Source organism: Saccoglossus kowalevskii, chromosome 7 (assembly GCF_978046115.1).
Source record: "Saccoglossus kowalevskii chromosome 7, keSacKowa6.1, whole genome shotgun sequence".
Taxonomy (NCBI): Eukaryota; Metazoa; Hemichordata; class Enteropneusta; family Harrimaniidae; genus Saccoglossus; species Saccoglossus kowalevskii.
In genome coordinates, this window is record NC_140647.1 from 11,027,932 (window position 1) to 11,053,334 (window position 25,403).

General features: G+C 33.1%; 1 protein-coding gene across 1 annotated transcript; it reads left to right on the forward strand.

Annotated features, from left to right (window-relative positions):
- On the forward strand, positions 1 to 25,275 carry LOC100372703 (uncharacterized). Its single transcript, XM_002742112.3, has 18 exons — positions 1 to 459; positions 2,393 to 2,541; positions 2,866 to 2,980; positions 3,401 to 3,544; positions 4,162 to 4,267; positions 6,716 to 6,826; positions 9,174 to 9,333; positions 10,084 to 10,128; positions 10,782 to 10,967; positions 11,447 to 11,566; positions 12,045 to 12,098; positions 12,457 to 12,582; positions 13,399 to 13,472; positions 13,839 to 13,946; positions 16,950 to 17,052; positions 18,703 to 18,812; positions 19,474 to 19,644; positions 22,389 to 25,275. The coding sequence occupies exons 1-18, from the start codon at positions 396 to 398 to the stop codon at positions 22,486 to 22,488; spliced, it is 2,046 nt and encodes a 681-aa protein (XP_002742158.2). The 5' UTR covers positions 1 to 395; the 3' UTR covers positions 22,489 to 25,275.
- The last annotated feature ends 128 nt before the right edge of the window (positions 25,276 to 25,403 follow it).

Below are 25,403 nucleotides of genomic sequence, written 5' to 3' on the forward strand. Positions count from 1 at the left end.
AGGCAAAGACAACATTTTTTGAACGGTAATACAAGTCAGAACAGCTGGAATCTGATGCTATTTCGTTTCCATGACTCCCGTTGTAATCAATTCAACTGACGAGATCCGTTCATGTTGAATGCCAGCACACAGTGGACGAGAGGTTGTTTCTTCTCTTACAACAGACGATTTACTGGGAAGAAAAGGCTGAATGTTTTAGTATCTCTTAAAGTCGCACTTGAGAAAGTTGAGTGACCCAGCTTGACCCCGGCGGACAAGCTCACCTATATAATATTAGATGTTCGTTGTACATCGTACAAGTCTTAACTTGTTTTCATTTTATGAGCTGTTGGACAGTTACTGTTAAATCACCGCATATTTGGGCTTTGAGGGAAACACCAGCACTTGAATAAGACATGGCGTTTACAACAGGAATGACGACTGGTCCAAATTATGATGTTGATGATTTTTTTGAAGAAGGTAAGAACAGATTAGTCAGAGTGGTGAAAACGACGTAGAGGTAAACTAGCTTATCGCAATGAGATGCAATGCCGTTGTATTTTACCATTGCTACCACCAATCAATGATACGTCTTTCATTGATAATATCACATGCACTATAGGCACAGCAATAATAATAATAATAACTTTATTGACTCTTACTCATTCCCTAGGGGGGGGGGAAATAGTCACTAAAATACACATAATAAATAATAAACTAACATAAAATCACCAAAATGCTAACAAAGAATTACAAAATAATAAACTAAGATGAAATCACTAAAATGCTAAAAACATTTGTTCTAGAGAAAGTTCATGTGAAATATTTTCAAATGAAAAAAGTATGTAAGCTGGTATAAATAAAGACATAACGTTGCCTTTGTTTTTTGTTTACTTATAACAAATCATTTGTGGACAACACTAAATTACACAGTACAATTAAATCTACGACTGGTTGCCATGAATTGCAGAAAGATTTCAAAAAAATTATCTGCTTGGTCAAAAACATGGGTGGTTACGTTCACTGCTGAGAAATGTTTTGGTTCTGAAATTTAGACACCCTTGTCATACGTGTATAGTCTTAATGATCAATATCTGGAGAAATGTATACATCAAAAAGATCTGAGAATTATAATTTCCAATCTGTGCACATTGATTAGCATTTTGTAAGAAGCCAGGCATAAAATCATAATGATCAAGAATTGTACTATTACAGCCAAAACAAGGTCAGCTTGGACGTTCAGTTGCGAGACGTAACAAAAAAAACGCAGCCAGTGATACATTTTGAAAATAAAAATACAAAATAAACGCATTCAGAGGCGTCGACCACGCGCGTTGGTAGTAAATAGAACGCGTTGTCACGTAGTCTCACCAGCCTCTTTCACTGACGCAATATAATTATGCTATTTCCCAATGCACTTATATTTAATACATTGACGAAAAACACCACAAGAAAAATGTAAATCAGGCTTGTAATTACTAGTAACTCAACTCGAACGCAATATTCATCTCTGTAAAAGTGGATAAATTCGAACCAGCCAGCTCATGACCGGAGACGTCCGGTCGTCTTCGTTGATAACTCGCCAATTCACCATAATCGTGGTCGTGAACTGTTTAGCTGATTTTTTAAAAGATGGACATTCAATTCGTATTCATCCCAAGTTATTTGAATATTCTTTCGGAAATTTGAGACATGGTTAAAAAAATCCTGTACAGTTATATGTCTGATGTCAACTAATAATACGCAATTATCCAGGCAGTACTAGAAATTATTGCTGATAGTAAACATGTTTTGTACTGTGAAGTTGGATACTTGAACGTATAGTCCCTGGGCGTGTAGTAGACAAGCTTAATCGTACTGTCACATGTTTTTCGTCTTAGCCTTGTCTTTTCGCCTTAACTGTCGCAGTCCGCTTCATTGATTGTTTAGTTTGATAATTTATAAACATATATTCAGTGTGAGACTGTTGCTTTCAAGTTGTGTTATTACAAAGATTTAAACTTCTCCCTTCCGTTACCAACGTATTCAATATACGGAAATAGCATGTGTGTGTGTTTGCGTGAGTGAAAGATGCAGGTGAGATTTCTCGTCGCAACGTGTTCTATTTATTTCCAACGCACATGGTTGATGCCTTTGATTGCGTTTATTTTGTTCTTTCATACTCGAAATCTATTGCTGGCACTGTTTATTTTGTCATGTCTCACAACTGAACGTCCAAGCTGACTTTGTTTTGGCTGTATGAGACCAAGCTCAACAATCAATCAGTCACCAAAGGAATTGACCAAATAATGTATACATTATTTATTTAATATCATAGACCCTATAGAAGATGAAGTCTATGATATCTGATTTTTTTTTTGAGTTATACTAGGTAAACTGGTGTTATAAAATGTATTCTTCTTATCTATTGCAGATAACAAAACTGTAGACGATTACAGCAAGAAACTTAGCAGAACACCTAAGTTAGATTTGTATAACTTTGACAGCCCTGATGCAGAGAATAACAGGTATATATTAACCAGTCCTAGGTCACTTGAAGCATGCTCCTTTTTTGGAATCAAGGTTAGTCAAAACTATTGTTTTATACTTTTTAGTTGTGTGTAGACACTAGAGTGAGTCATATTCTGTCACCCTATATTAAAGTATAATATATTAATCTATATTTGCAGATGGGATGTGGACTATCACTATCTGATGTACAGTCATAATATTAACAATATTTTCACTAGTTTACAGCTTAAAAAAACCCTGAAAAAGTGATCTTCACAGAAAATATTCGAGAGGCTATATTTAGTATACATTATATGCACATGGTAACAAACTCAACAGGATAACTTGTTGAAAACACTAAGTAATTGCAAAGATTTCTGTTTTCGTGTTTTTCAGCCGTTGGAACTCTTAGAAAAGACATTAGAAGATTTTGAAGATGAGTACATACCCCTGGGAAAATCACAAAAACAGATTCAGAGAATGTACGAAGAACATGATGAAGACAGAAAAAGTAAGATTCTGAGATAAAACCATCTAGTTAAGTTTAAGATTGCATATCCACCATTATGAAAATTTATTCATAGAAGTTTATCATTCAAGGTTACCCGGTATAACTTGTTTGTAGAGTGAGGTCACACACTATATCATCAGATTGTGGATAATAATGCTCGTAGCTGCCATGATTATCAATCCTGGCTCTATAGTCATACTTGTATCAAAAGACACCCAGTTTTTTTATCACATACCAAAAAATCAGAGAAGTTGTTATTTTTCAGAACAACACTTATAAATCATATTAGATGAATAATTACTTCACAATACTTTTCCTGTTTAGTTGGCCATATTCACTATTGATACACTGAATTTGTAATACCTCTGTACGTTCTTCTTTCTATTTTGTTAATTTATACTGCTTTTATTTCCTCGGCAGAGAAACTTAAAATGTGTCGGAATGAGCGGGAGCGGATCATTCTTGAGGATGAGGAAAGTGGTTGCCATAGAACCAGATCATCTAAGATGAAAAGTTACACTGTAGAAAGCACTCCTCCCAAGAACAAGAACACTACATACACAAGTAAGTTTATCTATCTATCTTCCTGATGCCTACATGCACATAGTACTGTACAGATATACTAGATGAATAATATAGTTTGTTTTTGACAGCTCATTTTACTTATTGCAAATAATAGACAAACAAATGAAAGCATCTTTTGAATTATTTTAGAAAAATAATCTCCATGATGACAATAAAAATAACTAAACTGAACATACAGAGGTTTCAAAAAAATATTTAGACTGTAAAAATACCTGGTTGAGATCATCAATATGAGAGAATAATTGTCAATGAGTAAATTCAGACCCAGCAAATCACTGTCTTAAAATTTAAATGGGTAGACACACAAAACCCCATAAATCTGATCCACAGGAGAATTTGCGAGTTATGTACTGTTATGGAAATTGAAGATGAGACCCACTTTGTAATGTCATGTAAGTAATATGAACAGCAACGAAATTTACGTAGCAAATTGATGAAAAACAACAAATTCTTTTCAATTATGAGCTGAAATAAAATGTTATTAATATTATGTTAGCAAAGTACATAGAAAAATTTTCATGTATAAAGAGCAATTTCCAGACTGAATACAATGAGCCCGGTCTATATAAAAAAAAAATTTTTGTCGTTATCTCCAGCTGCTGAGATAAGAAGCGGTGATGCAGGAAGTCTACAAAGAAAGAGGACAGCATGGACCACATCTATCGGCCATGATAGGGTTTCATCAGAGGAACTGGATAACAGGTTAGCAGTGTTTTATACAATTGTTCTGTTTATCTGTGGTACCTGTGTAGTTACATATACTTGCATGCATGCAAACAATGTTATATAATCGTGATTGTCACGATAGCGAGTTCTAAGAATAAAATGATGTAATCATAGAATGCATGTTAAGGTAAGACAGCATGTGCAACATTTTAGTCCAAACATTATTTTGTAATGATTAGCTCCGCTGTCGACTTTGTCGAGCGGAGCTTGTCATATGAGTGATTGTCCGTCGTCGTCTGTGTCAATGTTTTACTTTTTTGACTTCTTCTTGAAAATTACAAGCCTGAATGCTTTGATACTTGGTGTATATGTACCTTGGGTAGACCTCTCTCAGATTTGTTCATTTTGTAATGATATCTTCAATTCTCTAATTTTGATGAATACTTTTGTCATTTTTAGTAAAAAGTGATATTTTCGACTTCTTGTTAAAAACCGCAAGTCCAATTGCTTTGATATTACATATATAGGTACTACATGTGGCCCTCTCTCAGATTTGTTCATTTTGTAATGATATCTTCAATTCTCTAATTTTGGTGAATATTTTTGTCATTTTTGGTAAAAAGTGATATTTTTGACTTCTTGTTAAAAAACCGCAAGTCTGATTGCTTTTATATTACATATATAGGTACTACATGTGGACCTCTTTCAGATTTGTTAATTTCGTGGTGATATCTTCAATTATCTAATTTTGATGATTATTTTTGGTGAAAAGTGATATTTTTGAATTCTTGTTGAAAACAGCAAGTCCTGTTGCTTTGATACTATACATATTGTTCTAATATTTTCTAATATCTTCTGTTCTTTAATTGCAATGTGCATTGCTAACAGCGGAGCTATCTCAGCCGACAGGCTGCTTGTTTTTTTTGATGATTTGTTGTGAATCTCAGACAAGTTAATTCAACCCCACAATAGTTATAAATATATCCTTTGCTATTTTAGTTTTTACACATTTGTTTGTCCAAATCAAATCTTAAATAATTAATCACATAAGGCAATGGTGATACTGTGTTGCAGGCCCAAACATTGTATACAGTATTACTTTTTTGGCAAACTACTCTGTATGTATGGGTAGAATTTGTACTTACTACATGTATTTGCACATAAAAATAGTCAACAGTGTCATTTGATATTTTTGAAAATAATGAATTTATTTGTTTGAGGGTAGAGTATATATTAATTAGTCCCCGTTCGGACGCAGTTTTGACCTCCGTGCATCTGTGCGTGCGTCCGGACCTGTATCTTAGAAATGCCTGGACCAATCACAATCAAACTTCACACATACATCACACATGATATTATACATATGCACGTCAATTTGTTTCACGATCTGATTTAAGATGGCTGAATGGCGGCCATTTTTGTGCTAAAAATCATCAAAATCAAGCATTTCCCAGCTGTTTACAGATGGATTTTGTTCAAACCTTGTATATACGTTGGACATTATAGGACCTTGATGCACAACATGTTGTTTTACGGTCTGATTTAAGATGGCCGAATGACGTCCATTTTTGTGCTGAAAAATCCTAAAAATCCAGCATTTCTCGGCTGTTTACAGATGGATTTTGTTCAAACTTTGTATATACATTAGACATTATGGGCCCTTCATGCAAATAATTTTGTTTTTCAGATAAGATTCAAAATGACCGGCTGGAGGCCATTTTATTTTAATGAATGTGGTTCTCGTGCCATATCTCTGACTTGTTTTGACTGATTATGTTCATATTTTAAATATTCATTATACATCATGTCATAGATAAACAGATATATTGGTTCGACGATCATATTTAAAATGGCCGAATGGTGGTCGTTTTTGTGCTAAAAAATCATCAAATATCAAGCATTTCTGGCATTTATGGATGGATTTCAGTCAAACTTGGTACATACATCAGACATTACTGGTTCCTGATGCACGTCATTTTACTTGTCAGATTGGATTCAAAATGGCTGACTGGCGGCCATTTTTTTTTTAATGATTGGGCTTCTAGAGCCATATCTCTTAAATGCTTTGACTGATTATGTTCAAATTTTATATATTCGTTATAAATCATGTTATATATATACATGTATTCAAAATGGTGGATTTTGAATGCTGTTCCAGAGCAATATCTCTCAATATGGACAAGTACTTGTTTGACGATCAGATACATATGTCAATCATATTAATGTTAAAAAATCATATTTCTGACATGGTTATATTCCAGCTATATTACTATAAACAAAACTATATATCTTAAATTTGATAACTAACGGGGACTGTGCCATGCATGGCTTGTTTAAAAGGTTGTGGTCGTCACATTGCATCATGACTGCTATGGGTCCCATGCTATGTATACAATGCATATAAAATACAATGTTGATTTATATGCAATTTAAAACGATGACCACTACCGGTACTATTTAGCAATTCTGTTTATTTTCCATTAGAGCCAGAGAGATATATGACTCAGGAATAACTAAAGATGATTCCATTAGAGCCAGAGAGATATATGACTCCGCAATAACTAAAGATGATTCAAGACCTACTTCCAGACCAAGGTTGGTGTGCAGCATTTAATTACAAAATATTTTCTGATATTATTACCGTCTACTCAGAATGTCATTGATCATTAAAATTGACACACAGGAAACATCTAAAATTCAATTTGAGAAGGGCTAAAAACAAATTTTTAGCTACGCTTACAACTTTGTCGAGCAAAGCTTATTATATGAGTGATTGTCCGTCGTCGTCCGTGTCAATGTTTTACTTTTTCGACTTCTTCTTGTAAACTACAAGCCTGAATGCTTTGATACTTGGTGTATATGTACCTTGGGTAGACCTCTCTCAGATTTGTTCATTTCATGATTATATCTTCAATTCTCTAATTTTGGTGATTATTTTTGGTAAAAAGTGATATTTTCAACTACTTGTTAAAAACCGCAAGTATAACTGCTTTGATATTACATACCGGTATATAGGTACTACATGTGGACCTCTCTCAGATTTGTTCATTTTGTAATGATATCTTTAATTCTCTAATTTTGGTGAATATTTTTGGTAAAAAGTGATATTTTCAACTTCTTGTTAAAAACCACAAGTCCAATTGCTTTGATTTTACATATATAGGTACTACATGTGTACCTCTCTCAGATTTGTTCATTTTGTAATGATATCTTTAATTCTCTAATTTTGGTGAATATTTTTGTCATTTTTGGTAAAAAGTGATATTTTCAACTTCTTGTTAAAAACCACAAGTGCAATTGCTTTGATATTACATTATTAATCTGAAAACCTAAAAGGAAATGTTAACTCTTTCTTTACAGTATTAATAAAGCATTATTCTATTCTATTCTATATAGGTACTACATGTGTATTTGTTCATTTTGTAATGATATCTTTAATTCTCTAATTTTGGTGAATATTTTTGTCATTTTTGGTAAAAGTGATATTTTCGACTTCTTGTTAAAAACCGCAAGTCCAATTGCTTTGATATTACATATATAGGTACTACGTGTGGACCTCTCACAGATTTGTTCATTTTGTAATGATATCTTCAATTCTCTAATTTGGGTGAATATTTTTGTCATTTTTGGTAAAAAGTGATATTTTCAACTACTTGTTAAAAACCGCAAGTATAATTTCTTTGATATTACATACCGGTATATAGGTACTACATGTGGACCTCTCTCAGATTTGTTCATTTTGTAATGATATCTTTAATTCTCTAATTTTGGTGAATATTTTTGGTAAAAAGTGATATTTTCAACTTCTTGTTAAAAACCACAAGTCCAATTGCTTTGATTTTACATATATAGGTACTACATGTGGACCTCTCTCAGATTTGTTCATTTTGTAATGATATCTTTAATTCTCTAATTTTGGTGAATATTTTTGGTAAAAAGTGATATTTTCAACTTCTTGTTAAAAACCACAAGTCCAATTGCTTTGATTTTACATATATAGGTACTACATGTGGACCTCTCTCAGGTTTGTTCATTTTGTAATGATATCTTCAATTCTCTAATTTTGGTGAATATTTTTGTCATTTTTGGTAAAAAGTGATATTTTTGACTTCTTGTTAAAAACCGCAAGTCAAATTGCTTTGATATTACATATATAGGTACTACATGTGTCCCTCTCTCAGATTTGTTCATTTTGTAATGATATCTTTAATTTTCTAATTTTGGTGAATATTTTTGTCATTTTTGGTAAAAAGTGATATTTTCAACTTCTTGTTAAAAACCACAAGTCCAATTGCTTTGATTTTACATATATAGGTACTACATGTGGACCTCCCTCAGGTTTGTTCATTTCATGATGATATCTTCAATTCTCTAATTTTGATGAATATTTTTATCATTTTTGGTAAAAAGTGATTTTCGACTTCTTGTTAAAAACCACAATCATTTATGGTGAAAAATAATATTTTTGAATTCTTGTTGAAAACAGCAAGTCCCATTGCGTTGATACTATGCATATTGTTCATTTTCTAATGATATCTTCTGTTCTTTAATTGAAATGTGCAGTGCTAACAGCGGAGCTATCTCAGCCGAGAGGCTGCTTGTTTAATATACATAGTGGAAATTTGAGAGAAACGTATTTAAAAATTTGAATTGAATTAGTATGAGAGGGGTTTGTATTTTTGCATTAAGAAGTTTGGAGGTGGAAGTATAGGGGAATGATTTGCATTTCCCATACGTCAGTTTTAATGAAAAGTTACAGCACCTTCCTTGTTGTTGATGCTTACACTGATTATCGGTACTCCCTTGGATGTCAAGAATATGAGCACATTTTTAGTAGCATAACAAATCTGCTGAGGTTGAAAAAATATTCCCTTGATTATTTTAACATATAATGATTATTTTAATTTAATAATTATATTATGATATAAAATAATTATTTTAGACGCAGAGCCAGAAACACATCAGATGACCCTTTTGCTATCAGAGACAAGAACAAGTCTTTTACACCATTAAAGCCACGACCTTCATATTCCAATGCATCACTTAGTGTCACAGGTAACAGAAGTAAACTTGAAATAAGTTCAGCTGGTCTTTCAGAAAAGGTGCGTATAATTGCGTATATATGATGTGTACTCTAAACCACTTTAATTTATTGTCATGAATGCAGATAATTAGAGAATGAAGGAGGATGTACTGCCCATCATTGCGTAATAACAGGGCAATGACAAGGATGTACACAGTAAAGGGCGTGACACAGTCTAACAAAAATATAATATACATGCAGGGATAGTTTGAGAAGATAGAAATTGACAGTGTGGTAAGCACATCACAAATGCTTGGATTTCATGAAACATGTGGAAACAAGCTGTTAGGTCATTTTCTAGATGAAAATAACCAAGATTTCTTATTGGGAAATAATCATTAGGGTTTGTTGTTTAAACAACTTGGACATTGAACTGAATCACACACATCCTTGTTTGTATGTTCATGCATAAACATATTTTTCTGGCATACCATGCTTCCTTCAATAGCATTTGTCATGAGTATGTGGTGTAACTAGAACTAGAACTGACATAATCATTATATCTTGTCGTGAAACAAATGCAAACAAACATGTGGAGATGATTAAGATCTTTAAACCATAACCATGTTGCTTTGCTGTGTTGTAAATAAAAAACGAAATACTGAGAGCTCATTATTTATAGCAATGAAAAATGGCATTTGACAACATCACACTTGAATCATTGACTACCTTTTCTTTCTCAGTTGTGAAGTATTAGAGACAGAGAAACTACTTGTCATATCATTTTCTTGTTTTGTTTGCATATGTAATGAGATCATTTGCATTTTAGTATTCAACTTTGTCACTGGGCAGCTTGGAGGCGGCCCACATTCAGGTTGGTTGTATTTTGGTTCTACCATCCCCTCCACTCATTTATACTGTTTGTAGTACTGCTGTACACTGCTGATCTGCCATGTGTTGAATGATAAGGAACGTTACAAATGCCAATAAATTTCAATCTGGTCGTCTATCTAACAGTGAGCTATACTGAAAATGAGTTTGATTGGATGTGGCAGTAACTTTTTAGAATCTACTTAGAATCTTTTTAGGTTTCTATGTCAAGTTCTCATAAACACAACTTCTCAAAAAGTCAACGTTTCCTTTAAAATTCAGACACATTCCTTTCTCCTTTGAATAGCTTTGAATTATTTAGTGAAATTCAGTCATAAAATAAATCAATCTTGATTTTGAATTATTAAAAAACAATAATTCTGACAAACAAAAACTGTCATTCTCATTTTTGTTTGAAACAATAAAAATATAAGACAGTTTGTCCCTGGAAGTCATTACACATGTATTATGTAATACATAGTGCATTTATTTCCAATCTTGCTGTTAGCAAACTTCCTCTCTCCCTGCAGAAACACTCCTCTTGTTTTCTAGCGGTCTTCCACAATTTGAGAACTCCTTTTCAATAATTACAACTGCCTATCTCTTGGATAGTAATATTCCTGTAGTATATTTTATTCTGTATTATTGCATTGGCAGGATCGAAAAATTGCAGAACTCATGAAAAGTAAACTGGCAGCGGAGAAAGAACATTTGCAGCAACGGGAAATGGCTCGTCTTGCATGGGATGAACACCAAAAGGAAGAACAGCAGAGGAAATTGGAATCCGAAATGCAAAGGAGACGTAATCTGGCAGAATCACAGAGAGATCGAGAAAGAAAAATGGTATGACTGTGGCTAAAAATGGAACATCACACATCTGATTTACATACATCAGTTTTATAAATTTACATACTGTATTTTGGGGGTTCTCCCAAAGCATGATAGAGTAGGGATCTTTCTATGAAGCTCAATTTTACATGTGTACTAATCAATTAAACAGAGGTGGTTAACAGGTTCTATTGTTATGTGATTTAGTCATAAACATTTTGCTATTTTCTTTCGGAGAACACTGCTGTACTTATGTTTATTGGCTTTCTGAATTTATTTTTGTTAATTTAAAAATGAGTAAACAAGTTCTTACACAAACAATTGCTTGTGACAAATAAATAGTTCATAAATATATTGATTTGCTGTTTAGTATTTATTGTATTGATAAACATACTATATTCATATGCATAATGATCACCATGCTTTGATGAAACTTGTGAAAACATTGTTGTATTTCATTTTATTATTCACTAACGTGTATTTGCTTATCATAGGCCAGACTTACAAAAGAAAGAAAGCTTGCTGAGTTATCTCTGATTGATGATGCTCGACGAGCTGTAGAATTCAATGAACTACAATCAGAAAAAACAAAGGCAAAACAGCAACAAATGATGGTAGGTTTTAAATCCTTTGAATAACCGTGCATTTCAGGTCTTTGTATCTATACGTATTGCCATTATCAGTTGAGAAGCACAAGTCAATTTAATATCTGAGAAATACTTTTATCGGTGTAGCCGCTTGATTTATTCTTTGAGGTGTTGAAAGCCCCCCCCCCCAAACACACACACACATAACTAGACTTGAAATAATTGATTTTTTGTATGCGTAATAGTGTAAGTTATCAGTCATTTCCAGTTTTATAGTTTAAGGTGGGTTTTCACGTTTTGAAGTGAAAATTAATTGACTTCAATAGCTATAGTGTTTCCCAGATAAGTAAGTAGCTTCACGTTTATTTATGAATAATGTACTTTTATACTGGTAGCTGCCACCCAAGATATAAACTCTGGAATATCTCAACACAATGACAGCTGGATGGCCAAACACCACTTGTTTTCAAATATATATGTTATCTTAAATGCAAATTGTTTTCAGGTTGAGAAGATACATATGAAGAAAAGACTTGATGAGAATAGAAAGAGACAACAGGTATGGAATAATAAACACACACACCGTTAGAAACTAGGGATATACCTGTAGTAGTGGCTTTCAGAGTAAAATCTGTTTCTTTCTAAACCTATTATTTTCATTTCTCTATGGTTTATTTTTTAACACATAACATCCCCTGGAGGAAATGAAAAGGGTTACAAATCAAATATTAGTAAAAGAAAAATAACTTCTTGATAAGTAAAGAAAGATAAAGCAAAGATATTAATAATAAAAAAAAATATTGAAATTCGTCTAAAAAAAGAAATGATAATAATTTGTATACAAGTAATGTGTTATGGATATAAACTCATCTTTCATAGATACTTTCAGTCTTGTAATATTTTATATTTTTTACTAGCTGCACTCTAAAAAGTCAATTGAGATGGAAGATAAGGAGTTTCGTCAGATGGTATTGCAGCATTCACTGACTTCACTAGATAAAGCTAGTAAGATTAAAGCAATCAAGGACCAAAATGAACGCATGGTGAGAAAAGCAAATATTGGGGAAATATTATAATAGTCATTTTATGTGTAATGTCATTACATTATTATGTTTTCATGCTATTTAAAATTGTACTCAGAGAGCATTTGTATAGTTTTATTGTGCATTGCAGGAAAAAAGGATTTTATAGTGGCCTGCAATAATTCAGAACAGAGGTGAATCTTTTTTGTATTCCAAAGCATTGGCAAAAAAAATTTGAACACAATCAAATAGGAAGCCACAATGATCACCAGCACTTGCACTGAAAACCATCAAACTTTGAATGTTTCTTGTATATTTCCCACAATTGATGCTAATTTAGACTATCAACACAGACGCAGGATGCAGTGCAACTTGAGATACAGAAAATAGCAACCTTCTTATTTATATAATTTTTGCATTGGTTTTATGGTGATAGTATTTCATTTTTTAGAAATTTTGTTTGGTGACATAGTCTGAAAAAGTTATGCATAGCAATGTAAATTGTAAACATTGCCCAGCGAATTATTATTGCGATGACAGTAATTAATTTACTGATAAGGAGTGATTTCACTCCCATAATGCACTGGACATATGCTCAGTAACTCCTGCTTGTTCACTTGAACTATGTGAGGTATTGATGAGACTGTTGTCATTAATATCATAAAACCTTGATTTAAGGTTAAGATCTTTTTAATTTCACTTGTTCAGATGTCAGCTGTGTATATAATAAATGTATGAAGGTCTGTACATTGTCAACAGATATACCATGATTACTTGAGTGGACTGGAAAGCTGCTTGCATGCAGTATTTCTTACTGCCATTATTTGTGTCTTACAGATGATTCAGCAGAGAAACAAACATGAGATAGATCATTTCAAATCCAAGAAAGCTGCTGTTGAGACAATGAGTGTGTATGTATTTAATAAATAAATATGTCGGACAATCATGAAACGTACCTACATGTGTAGTGTATTACACCTATTACAACAACCTGTGTATAGCCACTATCACAATTCAACTCTGTCGACAGGTGGCCTTTATATGGAGGCTAATTAATTAAACACAATAGTGTCTTAGTTTAAGCAACAGTACGTTAACCAGAACCAGTATTTGAAATTGAAAATATATTTGTTTGTTTTGAGATAATTTAACTGTTCAATATTTAGTACTCTCAGAATCAAATTACATGTATTCAAGTTCAATCTTTGTATTATATTGATTGATTTGATTAATGAATATTATTGGAATTGACATTAATGTTATTTTGTATGTTTCAGGGAGGAACTAAGGAAACTTGCTGAGTCTCTGGAACTGAAACACTCCTCTGCTAGTATGAAATATGAAATACAGCGACAACAACGTGAGAATCTTCTGTTGATGAATAAGTGAGTACATCTGCATTTACACCTCTTTTTTAGCTCCGCTGTCGACTTTGTCGAGCGGAGCTTATCACATGAGTGATTGTCCGTCGTCGTCCGTGTCAATGTTTTACTTTTTCGACTTCTTCTTGAAAACTACAAGCCTGAATGCTTTGATACTTGGTGTATATGTACCTTGGGTAGACCTCTCTCAGATTTGTTCATTTCATGATCATATCTTCAATTCTCTAATTTTGGTGAATATTTTTGTAATTTTTGGTAAAAGTGATATTTTCGACTTCTTGTTAAAAACCGCAAATCTGATTGCTTTTATATTACATATATAGGTACTACATGTGGATCTCTCTCAGATTTGTTCCTTTTTAGCTCCGCTGTCGACTTTGTCGAGCGAAGCTTATCATATGAGTGACTTCTTCTTGAAAACTACAAGCCTGAATGCTTTGATACTTCGTGTATATGTACCTTGGGTAGACCTTTCTCATGTTTGTTCATTTCGTGATGATATCTTTAATTCTCTAATTTTGGTGAATATTTTTGTCATTTTTGGTAAAAAGTGATATTTTCAACTTCTTGTTAAAAACCGCAAGTCCAATTGCTTTGATATTACATATATAGGTACTATATGTGGACCTCTCTCACATTTGTTCATTTTGTAATGATATCTTCAATTCTCTAATTTTGGTGAATATTTTTGTCATTTTTGGTAAAAAATTATATTTTTGACTTCTTATTAAAAACCGCAAGTTTAATTGCTTTGATATTACATATATATATACTACATGTAGACCTTTCTCAGATTTGTTCATTTCGTGATGATATTTTAAATTCTCTAATTTTGGTGAATATTTTTGTCATTTTTGGTAGAAAGTGATATTTTCAACATTCTTGTTAAAAACTGTAAGTCCGATTGCTTTGATACTATACATATTGTTCATTTTCTAATGATGTCTTCAGTTCTTTAATTGAAATGTGCATTGCTAACAGCGGAGCTATCTCAGCCGATAGGCTGCTTGTTTAATGATATCTTTAGTTCTCTAATTTTGGTGAATATTTTTGTCATTTTTGGTAGAAAGTGATATTTTCAACTTCTTGTTAAAAACCGCAAGTCCAATTGCTTTGATATTAAATATATAGGTACTATATGTAGACCTCTCTCACATTTGTTCATTTTGTAATGATATCTTCAATTCTCTAATTTTGGTGAATATTTTTGTCATTTTTGGTAAAAAATTATATTTTTGACTTCTTGTTAAAAACCGCAAGTCCAATTGCTTTGATATTACATATATAGGTACTACATGTGGAACTCTCTCAGATTTGTTCATTTTGTAATGATATCTTTAATTCTCTAATTTTGGTGAATATTTTTGTCATTTTTGGTAAAAAGTGATATTTTCAACTTCTTGTTAAAAACCGCAAGTCCAATTGCTTTGATATTACATATATAGGTACTACATGTGGACCTCTCTCAGATTTATTCATTTTGTAATGATATCTTTAATTCTCTAATTTTGGTGAATATTTTTGTCATTTTTGGTAAAAAGTGATATTTTCGACTTCTTGTTAAAAACCACAAGTCCAATTGCTTTAATATTACATATATAGGTACTACATGTGGACCACTCTCAAATTTGTTCATTTTGTAATGATATCGTCAATTCTCTGATTTGGGTGAACTTTTTTGTAATTTTTGGTAAAAAGTGATATTTTCGACTTCTTGTTAAAAATCGCAGGTCCAATTGCTTTGATATTACATATATAGGTACTACATGTGGACCTCTTTCAGATTTGTTCATTTTGTAATGATATCTTTAATTCTCTAATTTTGGTGAATATTTTTGTCATTTTTGGTAAAAAATGATATTTTCGACTTCTTGTTAAAAACCACAAGTCCAATTGCTTTGTTATTACATATATAGGTACTACATGTGGACCTCTCTCAGATTTGTTCATTTTGTAATGATATATTTAATTCTCTAATTTTGGTGAATATTTTTGTCATTTTTGGTAAAAAATGATATTTTCGACTTCTTGTTAAAAACCACAAGTCCAATTGCTTTGTTATTACATATATAGGTACTACATGTGGACCTCTCTCAGATTTGTTCATTTTGTAATGATATCGTAAATTCTCTAATTTTGGTGAATATTTTTGTCATTTTTGGAAAAAAGTGATATTTTTGACTTCTTGTTAAAAACGACAAGTATTTATGGTGAAAAATGATATTTTTGAATTCTTGTTGAAAACAGCAAATCCCATTGCATTGATACTATACGTATTGTTCATTTTCTAATGATATCTTCTGTTCTTTAATTGAAATGTGCATTGCTAACAGCGGAGCTATCTCAGCCGAGAGGCTGCTTGTTTGCACAAGTTATTGGCAGTAATTTGACAACCATTTAAGGCATGAGGCAGGCAAAAAAAACAAAAAAACATACATTGAAAGTTCAGAATGTTATCATAAGGTGTTCTTATGTAATGTATATTATTATATACATGTTACCGTAACGCCATAAGTTACAGCGTGCCATAATTTGGCGGTATTTTACAGGGTATTTTCATCCTACCATATTAGGAAATGCAAATTCCAAATATGGAATGATTATGCGCGTAAGCGTTCTCTAATAATAAAAGCAAACATGGCTGCCACCATGGCATTCTCATGATGTATCCTTGGAAGGAAAAAATTTATAATAATAATGTTATTACGAGAATACCCCAAAGTATGCACTCAGACAGTACATTCGTTCAATACTCCAGCTGTACTGTCTTCGTGGTGTTCTTTTTATCTCTTATGAATACATGTATACATCCCCGTTGCTTGTTTCAAATTTTAGTGAGCAATATAAGTTGGAATGCCAGAAAGCATTTATTTGTCCCTGTGCCATCATTTGTGTTCCGTGAGATAATTTCTATCTCTGTCATGTACTACATGGCTGCTGAAACAGATGTAAATTTACTCAAATAAAAGTTATGCTTTCAGTGATGCTAATGTTATATCTTGTCAGAATGAAGAAAGATGACCAGTTCAGGAGAAGTCGAGAGATCAAGAGAGACAGTAGTCGACAAATGGAAGAATGGCAAGAAGCTTTATTACATCATAGGAATAAAGTAAGATATACAAACTCATCTGTATCAGCATTTATTGACTCCCATGTGCGAAGCACAAAATTGGAGTCTTTGCGGTTAGTGTGTCTGTATGTGTGTGTGTGTGTGTGTATGTGTGTCCGTCTGTTCCACTGATATCTCAAGAACCATACATCAGTTTTTGATGAAACTTGGTGCATAGATGCACTGGGCTCTGGGCTTGGTAAAATGTCATGCATATTAATTACCTAATTTGCATGATAATAAGCTAATTTTTTGCTGTTCTATTGATATCTAAAGAACCACTTATTGGATTTTGATGAAACTTGGTACATGGATGCTCTGAACTAATGCTTGGTTTTGATTAGTTTTTGGTAAAAATTACCTAATTACTAATTACCTAATTTGCATAATGATTAGTCAATTTTCGGTTTTTACTAATAATCACATTTCAATGAAACTTAGTACATAGATGTCATAGGACACTGCACAGACCTGATAGTTTTTAAGGTAATGTCAGTGCATATTAATTACTTAATTTGCATAATTAATTAATTTTCAGCTTTTGATGTTTCAAGTAGTAAGCATTACTTGGTACATAGATACTCAAGGACTATGCAGAGATTGATTGTTTTGGGATAAATATTTGTGCATATTAATTACCTAATTTGCATAATTAGTTAATTTTCAGCTTTTCCACAGATATCTCAAGTACTAATCATCACATTTCAATGAAACTTTGTACATGCTATAGGACAATAGACAGACCTAGATAATTGTGGGTTAAAATCTGTACATATTAATTACTAATTTCCACAATTAACCACTTTTAAGCTATCACACTGATATCTAAAGTACTAATTATTCCATTTCAATGAAACTCAGTGCAAAGATGCTCTAGGACAATGTACAAACCTGATTAGTTTGGGGTTAAAATCTGTTTATATTAATTCCCTAATTAGCATAATAATTTATAATTTTTTTGGGTTCCAATCACATTTCAATAAAACTTGGTACATAGATGGTCTGTTACATTGCCCAGACCTCATTAGTTTTCCATTAAAATCTGTTCATATTAATTTTCTGATTTGCATTATTAGTTTTCGGCTTTTCCATCACTATCTCTGACAAGTAATTTTGAATTATATTTAATGTGTCTCCAATACTCTCACACACAGAGGTTTTCAAAGTAAGCTGTTTAGTGAAAACTCATCTTGTTTACCAATCAATGAGTGGGATTGCCTACTTAACTAATAATGCTCAGACCTGGTTTAACTTGTTGAGACCTCCCATGATGTGTTGCATTTTTGTTGAATGTAAAATTTAGTCAATATTTGCGTGTTAACTAGCAAATGGTATCTGTAGGATCGAGGACATTAGGAAATTATTGGTTAAGACAATATGATTAGACATTTAAACGATTATGGTTGTATGTTGATTAATATAAATATGTACAATATTTTCTTGTGTGTGTATGATCAAAATAAGTCATGTTTTACAATGAAATAAACTTATCCTGAAAGCATCTATTTCCCTATCAATTTTTCTTGAAACGCTTGGATGCTTGATGCATGCAATAAATGCAGTTTTTGTTTATGTGTGTTTCTAGTTGAGATACACTTCTTATATGGTGTAGAAACACTAGAATAATTACGTTTTTTGCTGGTTTCACAGGTAGATGAAATAGCAACTCGAAAGGCTGCCATGACTGTTGAAGAGAAAGCATTAAGAGCTCGAGAAGGAAGAATATCAAAGGAGAAAATGCAACAGCAGAATTTGAAAAAGTAAGAATCATATCGTACATCTGGTTTGAATACCAATTTCAATAGACCATCTGTGTAAACACTTCCTTGCACCTGGGGCAGGGCACAGACCCTCAACACCCGGTTGGGAAATACTAATACCTCTTTTGTCTAAATTTGTGTTTTGTGTTCGTCAAATTGGTTATTTGTTAATCTGACACAAGCCTACTTATCTATCAAAATAAAATTAGCATAGGGTATGACATAATTTTTACCAAGAAGCGTTTTTGATTCACTTCTACACCTGTTTTTTTGCTGCAACGAGAGAGACAATACTTCATTTCACCTAAATGTGGGAGAACGCTAAGGATTTTGTCAATTTCGATAACAGTGATATTGATTAGGATGATATATTGGAAGAGAGACCAGAATATGTTGCTGCCGAATACAGGAAAGGGACTGTGGGCAGGGATATGTTAAGCCACAGTCCCACATCGGTAATTAGCTGGATTATTCAATAGTATACACTATGTATTGAGTGGTGAAATACTTCTTTTGTTTTTGCATTGGTTTCTAGGGTGAAAGTATTTATCATCATTTCTAGAAATATTGTTATAAACATATTGAATTGTCACTGCTTGAAAAATGGTGTAAATTTGCATGAATCATGAATTTTTCTCATTAAACACACTCTTTGATGCAGAGTTCAGTTGGATGAGGAGGCTTGGAAGAGAGATACATCAGACTTATTGCAAATCAAGGAAGGGAAAACCAAACAACTTTATAGGGAGAGAGGTACATCGTTAGAGAGATCCAGATCTGCAGCTAGAGCATCTGAAGATGTCAGAAACAGAATAAGAGATGAATATACAGGGTAAGAACCTAATACTTCAGTTGATTGCCATATAAGGTGTTTTATTGAGTGCTGTGAGTAGTTGATTGCCATATAAGGTGTTGTTGAGTACTGTGAGTAGTTGATTGCCATATAAGGTGTTTTGTTGAGTACTGTGAGTAGTTGATTGCCATATATGGTGTTGTTGAGTATTGTGAGTAGTTGATTGCCATATATGGTGTTGTTGAGTGCTGTGAGTAGTTGATTGCCATATAAGGTGTTGTTGAGTGCTGTGAGTAGTTGATTGCCATATATGGTGTTGTTGAGTGCTGTGAGTAGTTGATTGCCATATAAGGTGTTGTTGAGTACTGTGAGTAGTTGATTGCCATATATGGTGTTGTTGAGTGCTGTGAGTAGTTGATTGCCATATAAGGTGTTGTTGAGTGCTGTGAGTAGTTGATTGCCATATAAGGTGTTTTGTTGAGTACTGTGAGTAGTTGATTGCCATATATGGTGTTGTTGAGTATTGTGAGTAGTTGATTGCCATATATGGTGTTGTTGAGTATTGTGAGTAGTTGATTGCCATATATGGTGTTGTTGAGTATTGTGAGTAGTTGATTGCCATATGTGGTGTTGTTGAGTACTGTGAGTAGTTGATTGCCATATATGGTGTTGTTGAGTATTGTGAGTAGTTGATTGCCATATATGGTGTTGTAGAGAACTGTGAGTAATTGATTGCCATATATGGTGTTGTAGAGAACTGTAAGTAGTTGATTGCCATATATGGTGTTTTTGTGTAATTGATTGCCATATATGGTGTTGTAGAGAACTGTGAGTAGTTGATTGTCATATATGGTGTTTTATTTTAATTGATTGCCATATATGGTGTTGTAGAGAACTGTGAGTAGTTGATTGCCATATATGGTGTTGTAGAGAACTGTGAGTAGTTGATTGCCATATATGGTGTTTTGTTGTAATTGTTTGCCATATATACCGTTGTAGAGAGATTTAAGTAGTTAATTGCCATATGTGGTGTTGTTGAGTACTGTGAGTAGTTGATTGCCATATATGGTGTTTTGTTGTAATTGATTGCCATATATGGTGTTGTAGAGAAGTGTGAGTAGTTGATTACCAAATATGGTGTTGTAGAGAACTGTGACTAGTTGATTGCCATATATGGTGTTGTAGAGAACTGTGAGTAGTTGATTGCCATATATGGTGTTGTAGAGAACTGTGAGTAGTTGATTGCCATATATGGTGTTTTGTTGTAATTGATTGCCATATATGGTGTTGTAGAGAACTGTGAGTAGTTGATTGCCATATATGGTGTTTTGTTGTAATTGATTGCCATATATGGTGTTGTAGAGAACTGTGAGTAGTTGATTGCCATATATGGTGTTTTGTTGTAATTGATTGCCATATATGGTGTTGTAGAGAAGTGTGAGTAGTTGATTGCCATATATGGTGTTGTAGAGAACTGTGAGTAGTTGATTGCCATATATGGTGTTGTAGAGAAGTGTGAGTAGTTGATTACCAAATATGGTGTTGTAGAGAACTGTGACTAGTTGATTGCCATATATGGTGTTGTAGAGAACTGTGAGTAGTTGATTGCCATATATGGTGTTGTAGAGAACTGTGAGTAGTTGATTGCCATATATGGTGTTTTGTTGTAATTGATTGCCATATATAGTGTTGTAGAGAACTGTGAGTAGTTGATTGCCATATATGGTGTTTTGTTGTAATTGGTTGCCATATATGCCGTTGTAGAGAACTGTGAGTAGTTGATTGCCATATATGGTGTTTTGTTGTAATTGATTGCCATATATGCCGTTGTAGAGATATTTAAGTAGTTGATTACCATATATGGTGTTGTTGAGTACTGTGAGTAGTTGATTGCCATATATGGTGTTTTGTTGTAATTGGTTGCCATATATGCCGTTGTAGAAAACTGTGAGTAGTTGATTGCCATATATGGTGTTTTATTTTAATTGATTGCCATATATGGTGTTGTAGAGAACTGTGAGTAGTTGATTGCCATATATGGTGTTTTGTTGTAATTGATTGCCATATATGGTGTTGTAGAGAACTGTGAGTAGTTGATTGCCATATATGGTGTTTTGTTGTAATTGATTGCCATATATGGTGTTGTAGAGAACTGTGAGTAGTTGATTGCCATATATGGTGTTTTGTTGTAATTGATTGCCATATATGGTGTTGTAGAGAACTGTGAGTAGTTGATTGCCATATATGGTGTTTTGTTGTAATTGATTGCCATATATGGTGTTGTAGAGAACTGTGAGTAGTTGATTGCCATATATGGTGTTTTGTTGTAATTGATTGCCATATATGGTGTTGTAGAGAACTGTGAGTAGTTGATTGCCATATATGGTGTTTTGTTGTAATTGGTTGCCATATATGCCGTTGTAGAGAACTGTGAGTAGTTGATTGCCATATATGGTGTTTTGTTGTAATTGATTGCCATATATGCCGTTGTAGAGATATTTAAGTAGTTGATTACCATATATGGTGTTGTTGAGTACTGTGAGTAGTTGATTGCCATATATGGTGTTTTGTTGTAATTGATTGCCATATATGGTGTTGTTGAGAACTGTGAGTAGTTGATTGCCATATATGGTGTTTTGTTGTAATTGATTGCCATATATGGTGTTGTAGAGAACTGTGAGTAGTTGATTGCCATATATGGTGTTGTAGAGAACTGTGAGTAGTTGATTACCATATATGGTTTTTTGTTGTAATTGTTTGCCATATCTGTTTCTGCTATACAGTGGTTTTGACAAGATGGTGGAGAAAGCCAATCTGCAGTCCAGAGTGGGTACCGGATCACAGACAGCTATCAAGAATATCTCAACTGTTTCATTGGGTTGAAAGTTCATCAGAGATACTCAGTATGCAAATGTATAATTGTTATGCCTATTCTAATAATGCAATAATCAGTATTATCATCTCGATGTTAAAGTTGTACTGTTGGCAATGTTTTGTAGAAAGCCTTTGAATTTTGAGGAAATTAATTAAGGTGCAGCATTGCTGAAATATTCTGAATAAAATCTACTCAGATGCAGTGACAAGATTAGTAAAAAAGTCATGCTATATATTGCGAAGGAAGGAGTCCTAGACTAATTGTTGGAAGAAACAAATCAGTAGTCAGCAGGTGTGCATTGTAAACCTATACCAATGGTATACCAATATACCTATTTAATGGCGTGATATGGTAACCTTCTATCTCCAGGAAATTCACTGAATGAAATCTGATGCTGAATGAAATCTAGGCTAGGTTGTTTTTAACAATTAGCCAGAAGCTTCTATCTTGTGAATATTAAACTGTTAAGTGAAGGGCTTCTAATAAAATACATGTGACAGTACAGCTTTAAGATATGGACTTGTAGCCAGTATTGGTATCATCATTTTGAATCTTATGAGCTATGTTGTTAAAGTATCCAGACTTGCAATGTTAGATGTTTACAGTGAAGGCAGTTATAGCACAACACGTTGTTGCACAGTGTTCAATTTGGGTCCCGTGTGACATGTACAGCAAATGTGAACACATTATTTATTTACACAAAATTCAAACATGTGTTGTGTGATGAATGTGGTGCTTAAATAATTTAGTTTATATGATTAATATTTATTTGTCCATTGAATTAACAGTCGCAAAATTAAACTTGATAGTAATTAACACAGGTTTGTCTGATTTTAATATTGTACATAAAACAAATTTAATTGAACAGTATACATCTACAATGTAATTTAAAAGGACATCAGATATTTTATTAAAAATTTTATGCATTATCCCGACCCTGTAGACTTTAATGCATGTTCCTTAAAGTCATATCTAATCTCCTATTCCTATTGCATCTGTAGCATAACTCATCCAATCTATACTTAACTCCAATTATTTGTACAAATTAAACAACAAGCATGAAATGCGGTATGCGGTGGTTGCAGTACCCAGGAGCCACACGCGTTTATTACAAGTATCCCCTTTACATATGTAAATATTCACGGAATAATTGATGATAAATCCCCATCGCGAATACATTGACCGCCCAGGAAAACTAGATATAAAAAACCTGTTAAGGGGGAAAAACATCTGGAAACCTGTACCCGACACAATGTCAGATGTATCTAGGGGTGGATGTCGGGAGTCATCCATATTAAAAAAGAACATATAAATAAGAAAAAATACATCGTGAGTTGTTTGAGACAATAGAATACAATACAATAGAACACTCTTCTTACTACATGTATATACTCATGAGCACCTGGTTATTTAGCCAATAACCAGTCAGAACAGATGCAATGGCACCTGAATAATTTACATACGAATAGATAGCAATTATCTGCTAATCTACGAAACGCAGATAATTTATCAATATTGAATGTTTTTGGTGGTCAATGCCAGGTAGGATTGAAACTTGTTCAATCATGGATCTGGTTCAACAACTTCTACACTATCTGTGATTGGTCAATGTTGACTGTGTTAGTTTACCTGCTAAAGTGACTTATTAGTGTATATATTCACGATTTTAAAAACACTTTTGCAAACATAGTTTATGATGATAGTTATACGTAATTGTACATGTACTTGACCAATCTTGCCAAACTTTAAAGGGCGGTAGTCGTCGCGCCACGCATGCACGAGATATATGGGTCTCATATAAACAAAGATAGTGCTTTGACTGTTGTGCAGATCAACCAGTACAAACTGAGACGTTATCAAGCTTTAATTAGGTATTTTTTAGGTGATTGGAAGATCGAAAGAGTTACTGGCGGTAACATGTCGCACATGCGCAGCGTGACGCCCAATGCCCTTTAAATGTTCAAACATGACATTGTTTATAACTGCTTTACTTTCCCAAGAGTAAGACTTCTCGAATAATACAAGTCAGGAAAAATTGCAGAAGTGTTGTAGACCACTAGGACTCTTCAGGCAAGAAGTTGTAATGACTTAAATTACCTGTTCACATAAACGGTATAATATTTGATGACTTTCACATATGTTGTACATTGTGTACGGTAGTTTTATACTGTATAAGGTATTTTTTATTTAGTTTGGTTTAGAGCCTGATATTCACAGCTTTAATTTGCTTTTCTCCAAATATTTGTGTTCATTCGTAATAAACTATGTACAGACATGAGTAAGCATAGTCATGGTGCCTTTTCTATATGTTTTGTAAATTCAATTAATGTTCATATATACATATGCATATAAATTAAAGTGATTTCATTTTGTGATGTTATTAAGTCAGCAGCATTTTATTGATACTGATGTGTGTAATTTATTCTGTATATTATTTTTGTTAATGTTTGCAAACAATTTGCATTGAATCATATTCAGTGGTACTTGAAGTGTCATCATCATGTCATATTCAATAGATCTAGTTTGGAACTTTTATCATATGATCAAAAAAAAACTTTGTAATGATTCAAAGTATATTGAAGTACACATGGTGTTTGGTATGGGTGCCATGTGATGTATGCACTGTGTGGTAAATACATTGTTTGTTACAAGAAATGCTTCATGATGACTGATGTTTTCACCATAGTAGTATTTCTCAGGTTCCTTTGACATGCTCCAGTATTTATGTCAAATGTAAATAACATTATTTTTATTTTATTTTTTAATTGATAATAAATTGTAACATATTATCTAAATATTAGTGCACATTTTTATTTCCCACTTATTGGTTTTGTGTTAGTTCCTGTCAGACATAATCCAAAATGGGGATTTTACATTTTTGGTCTCACCCCTCAGAGTGTGTGCGTGTGTGGTACCAACGTTG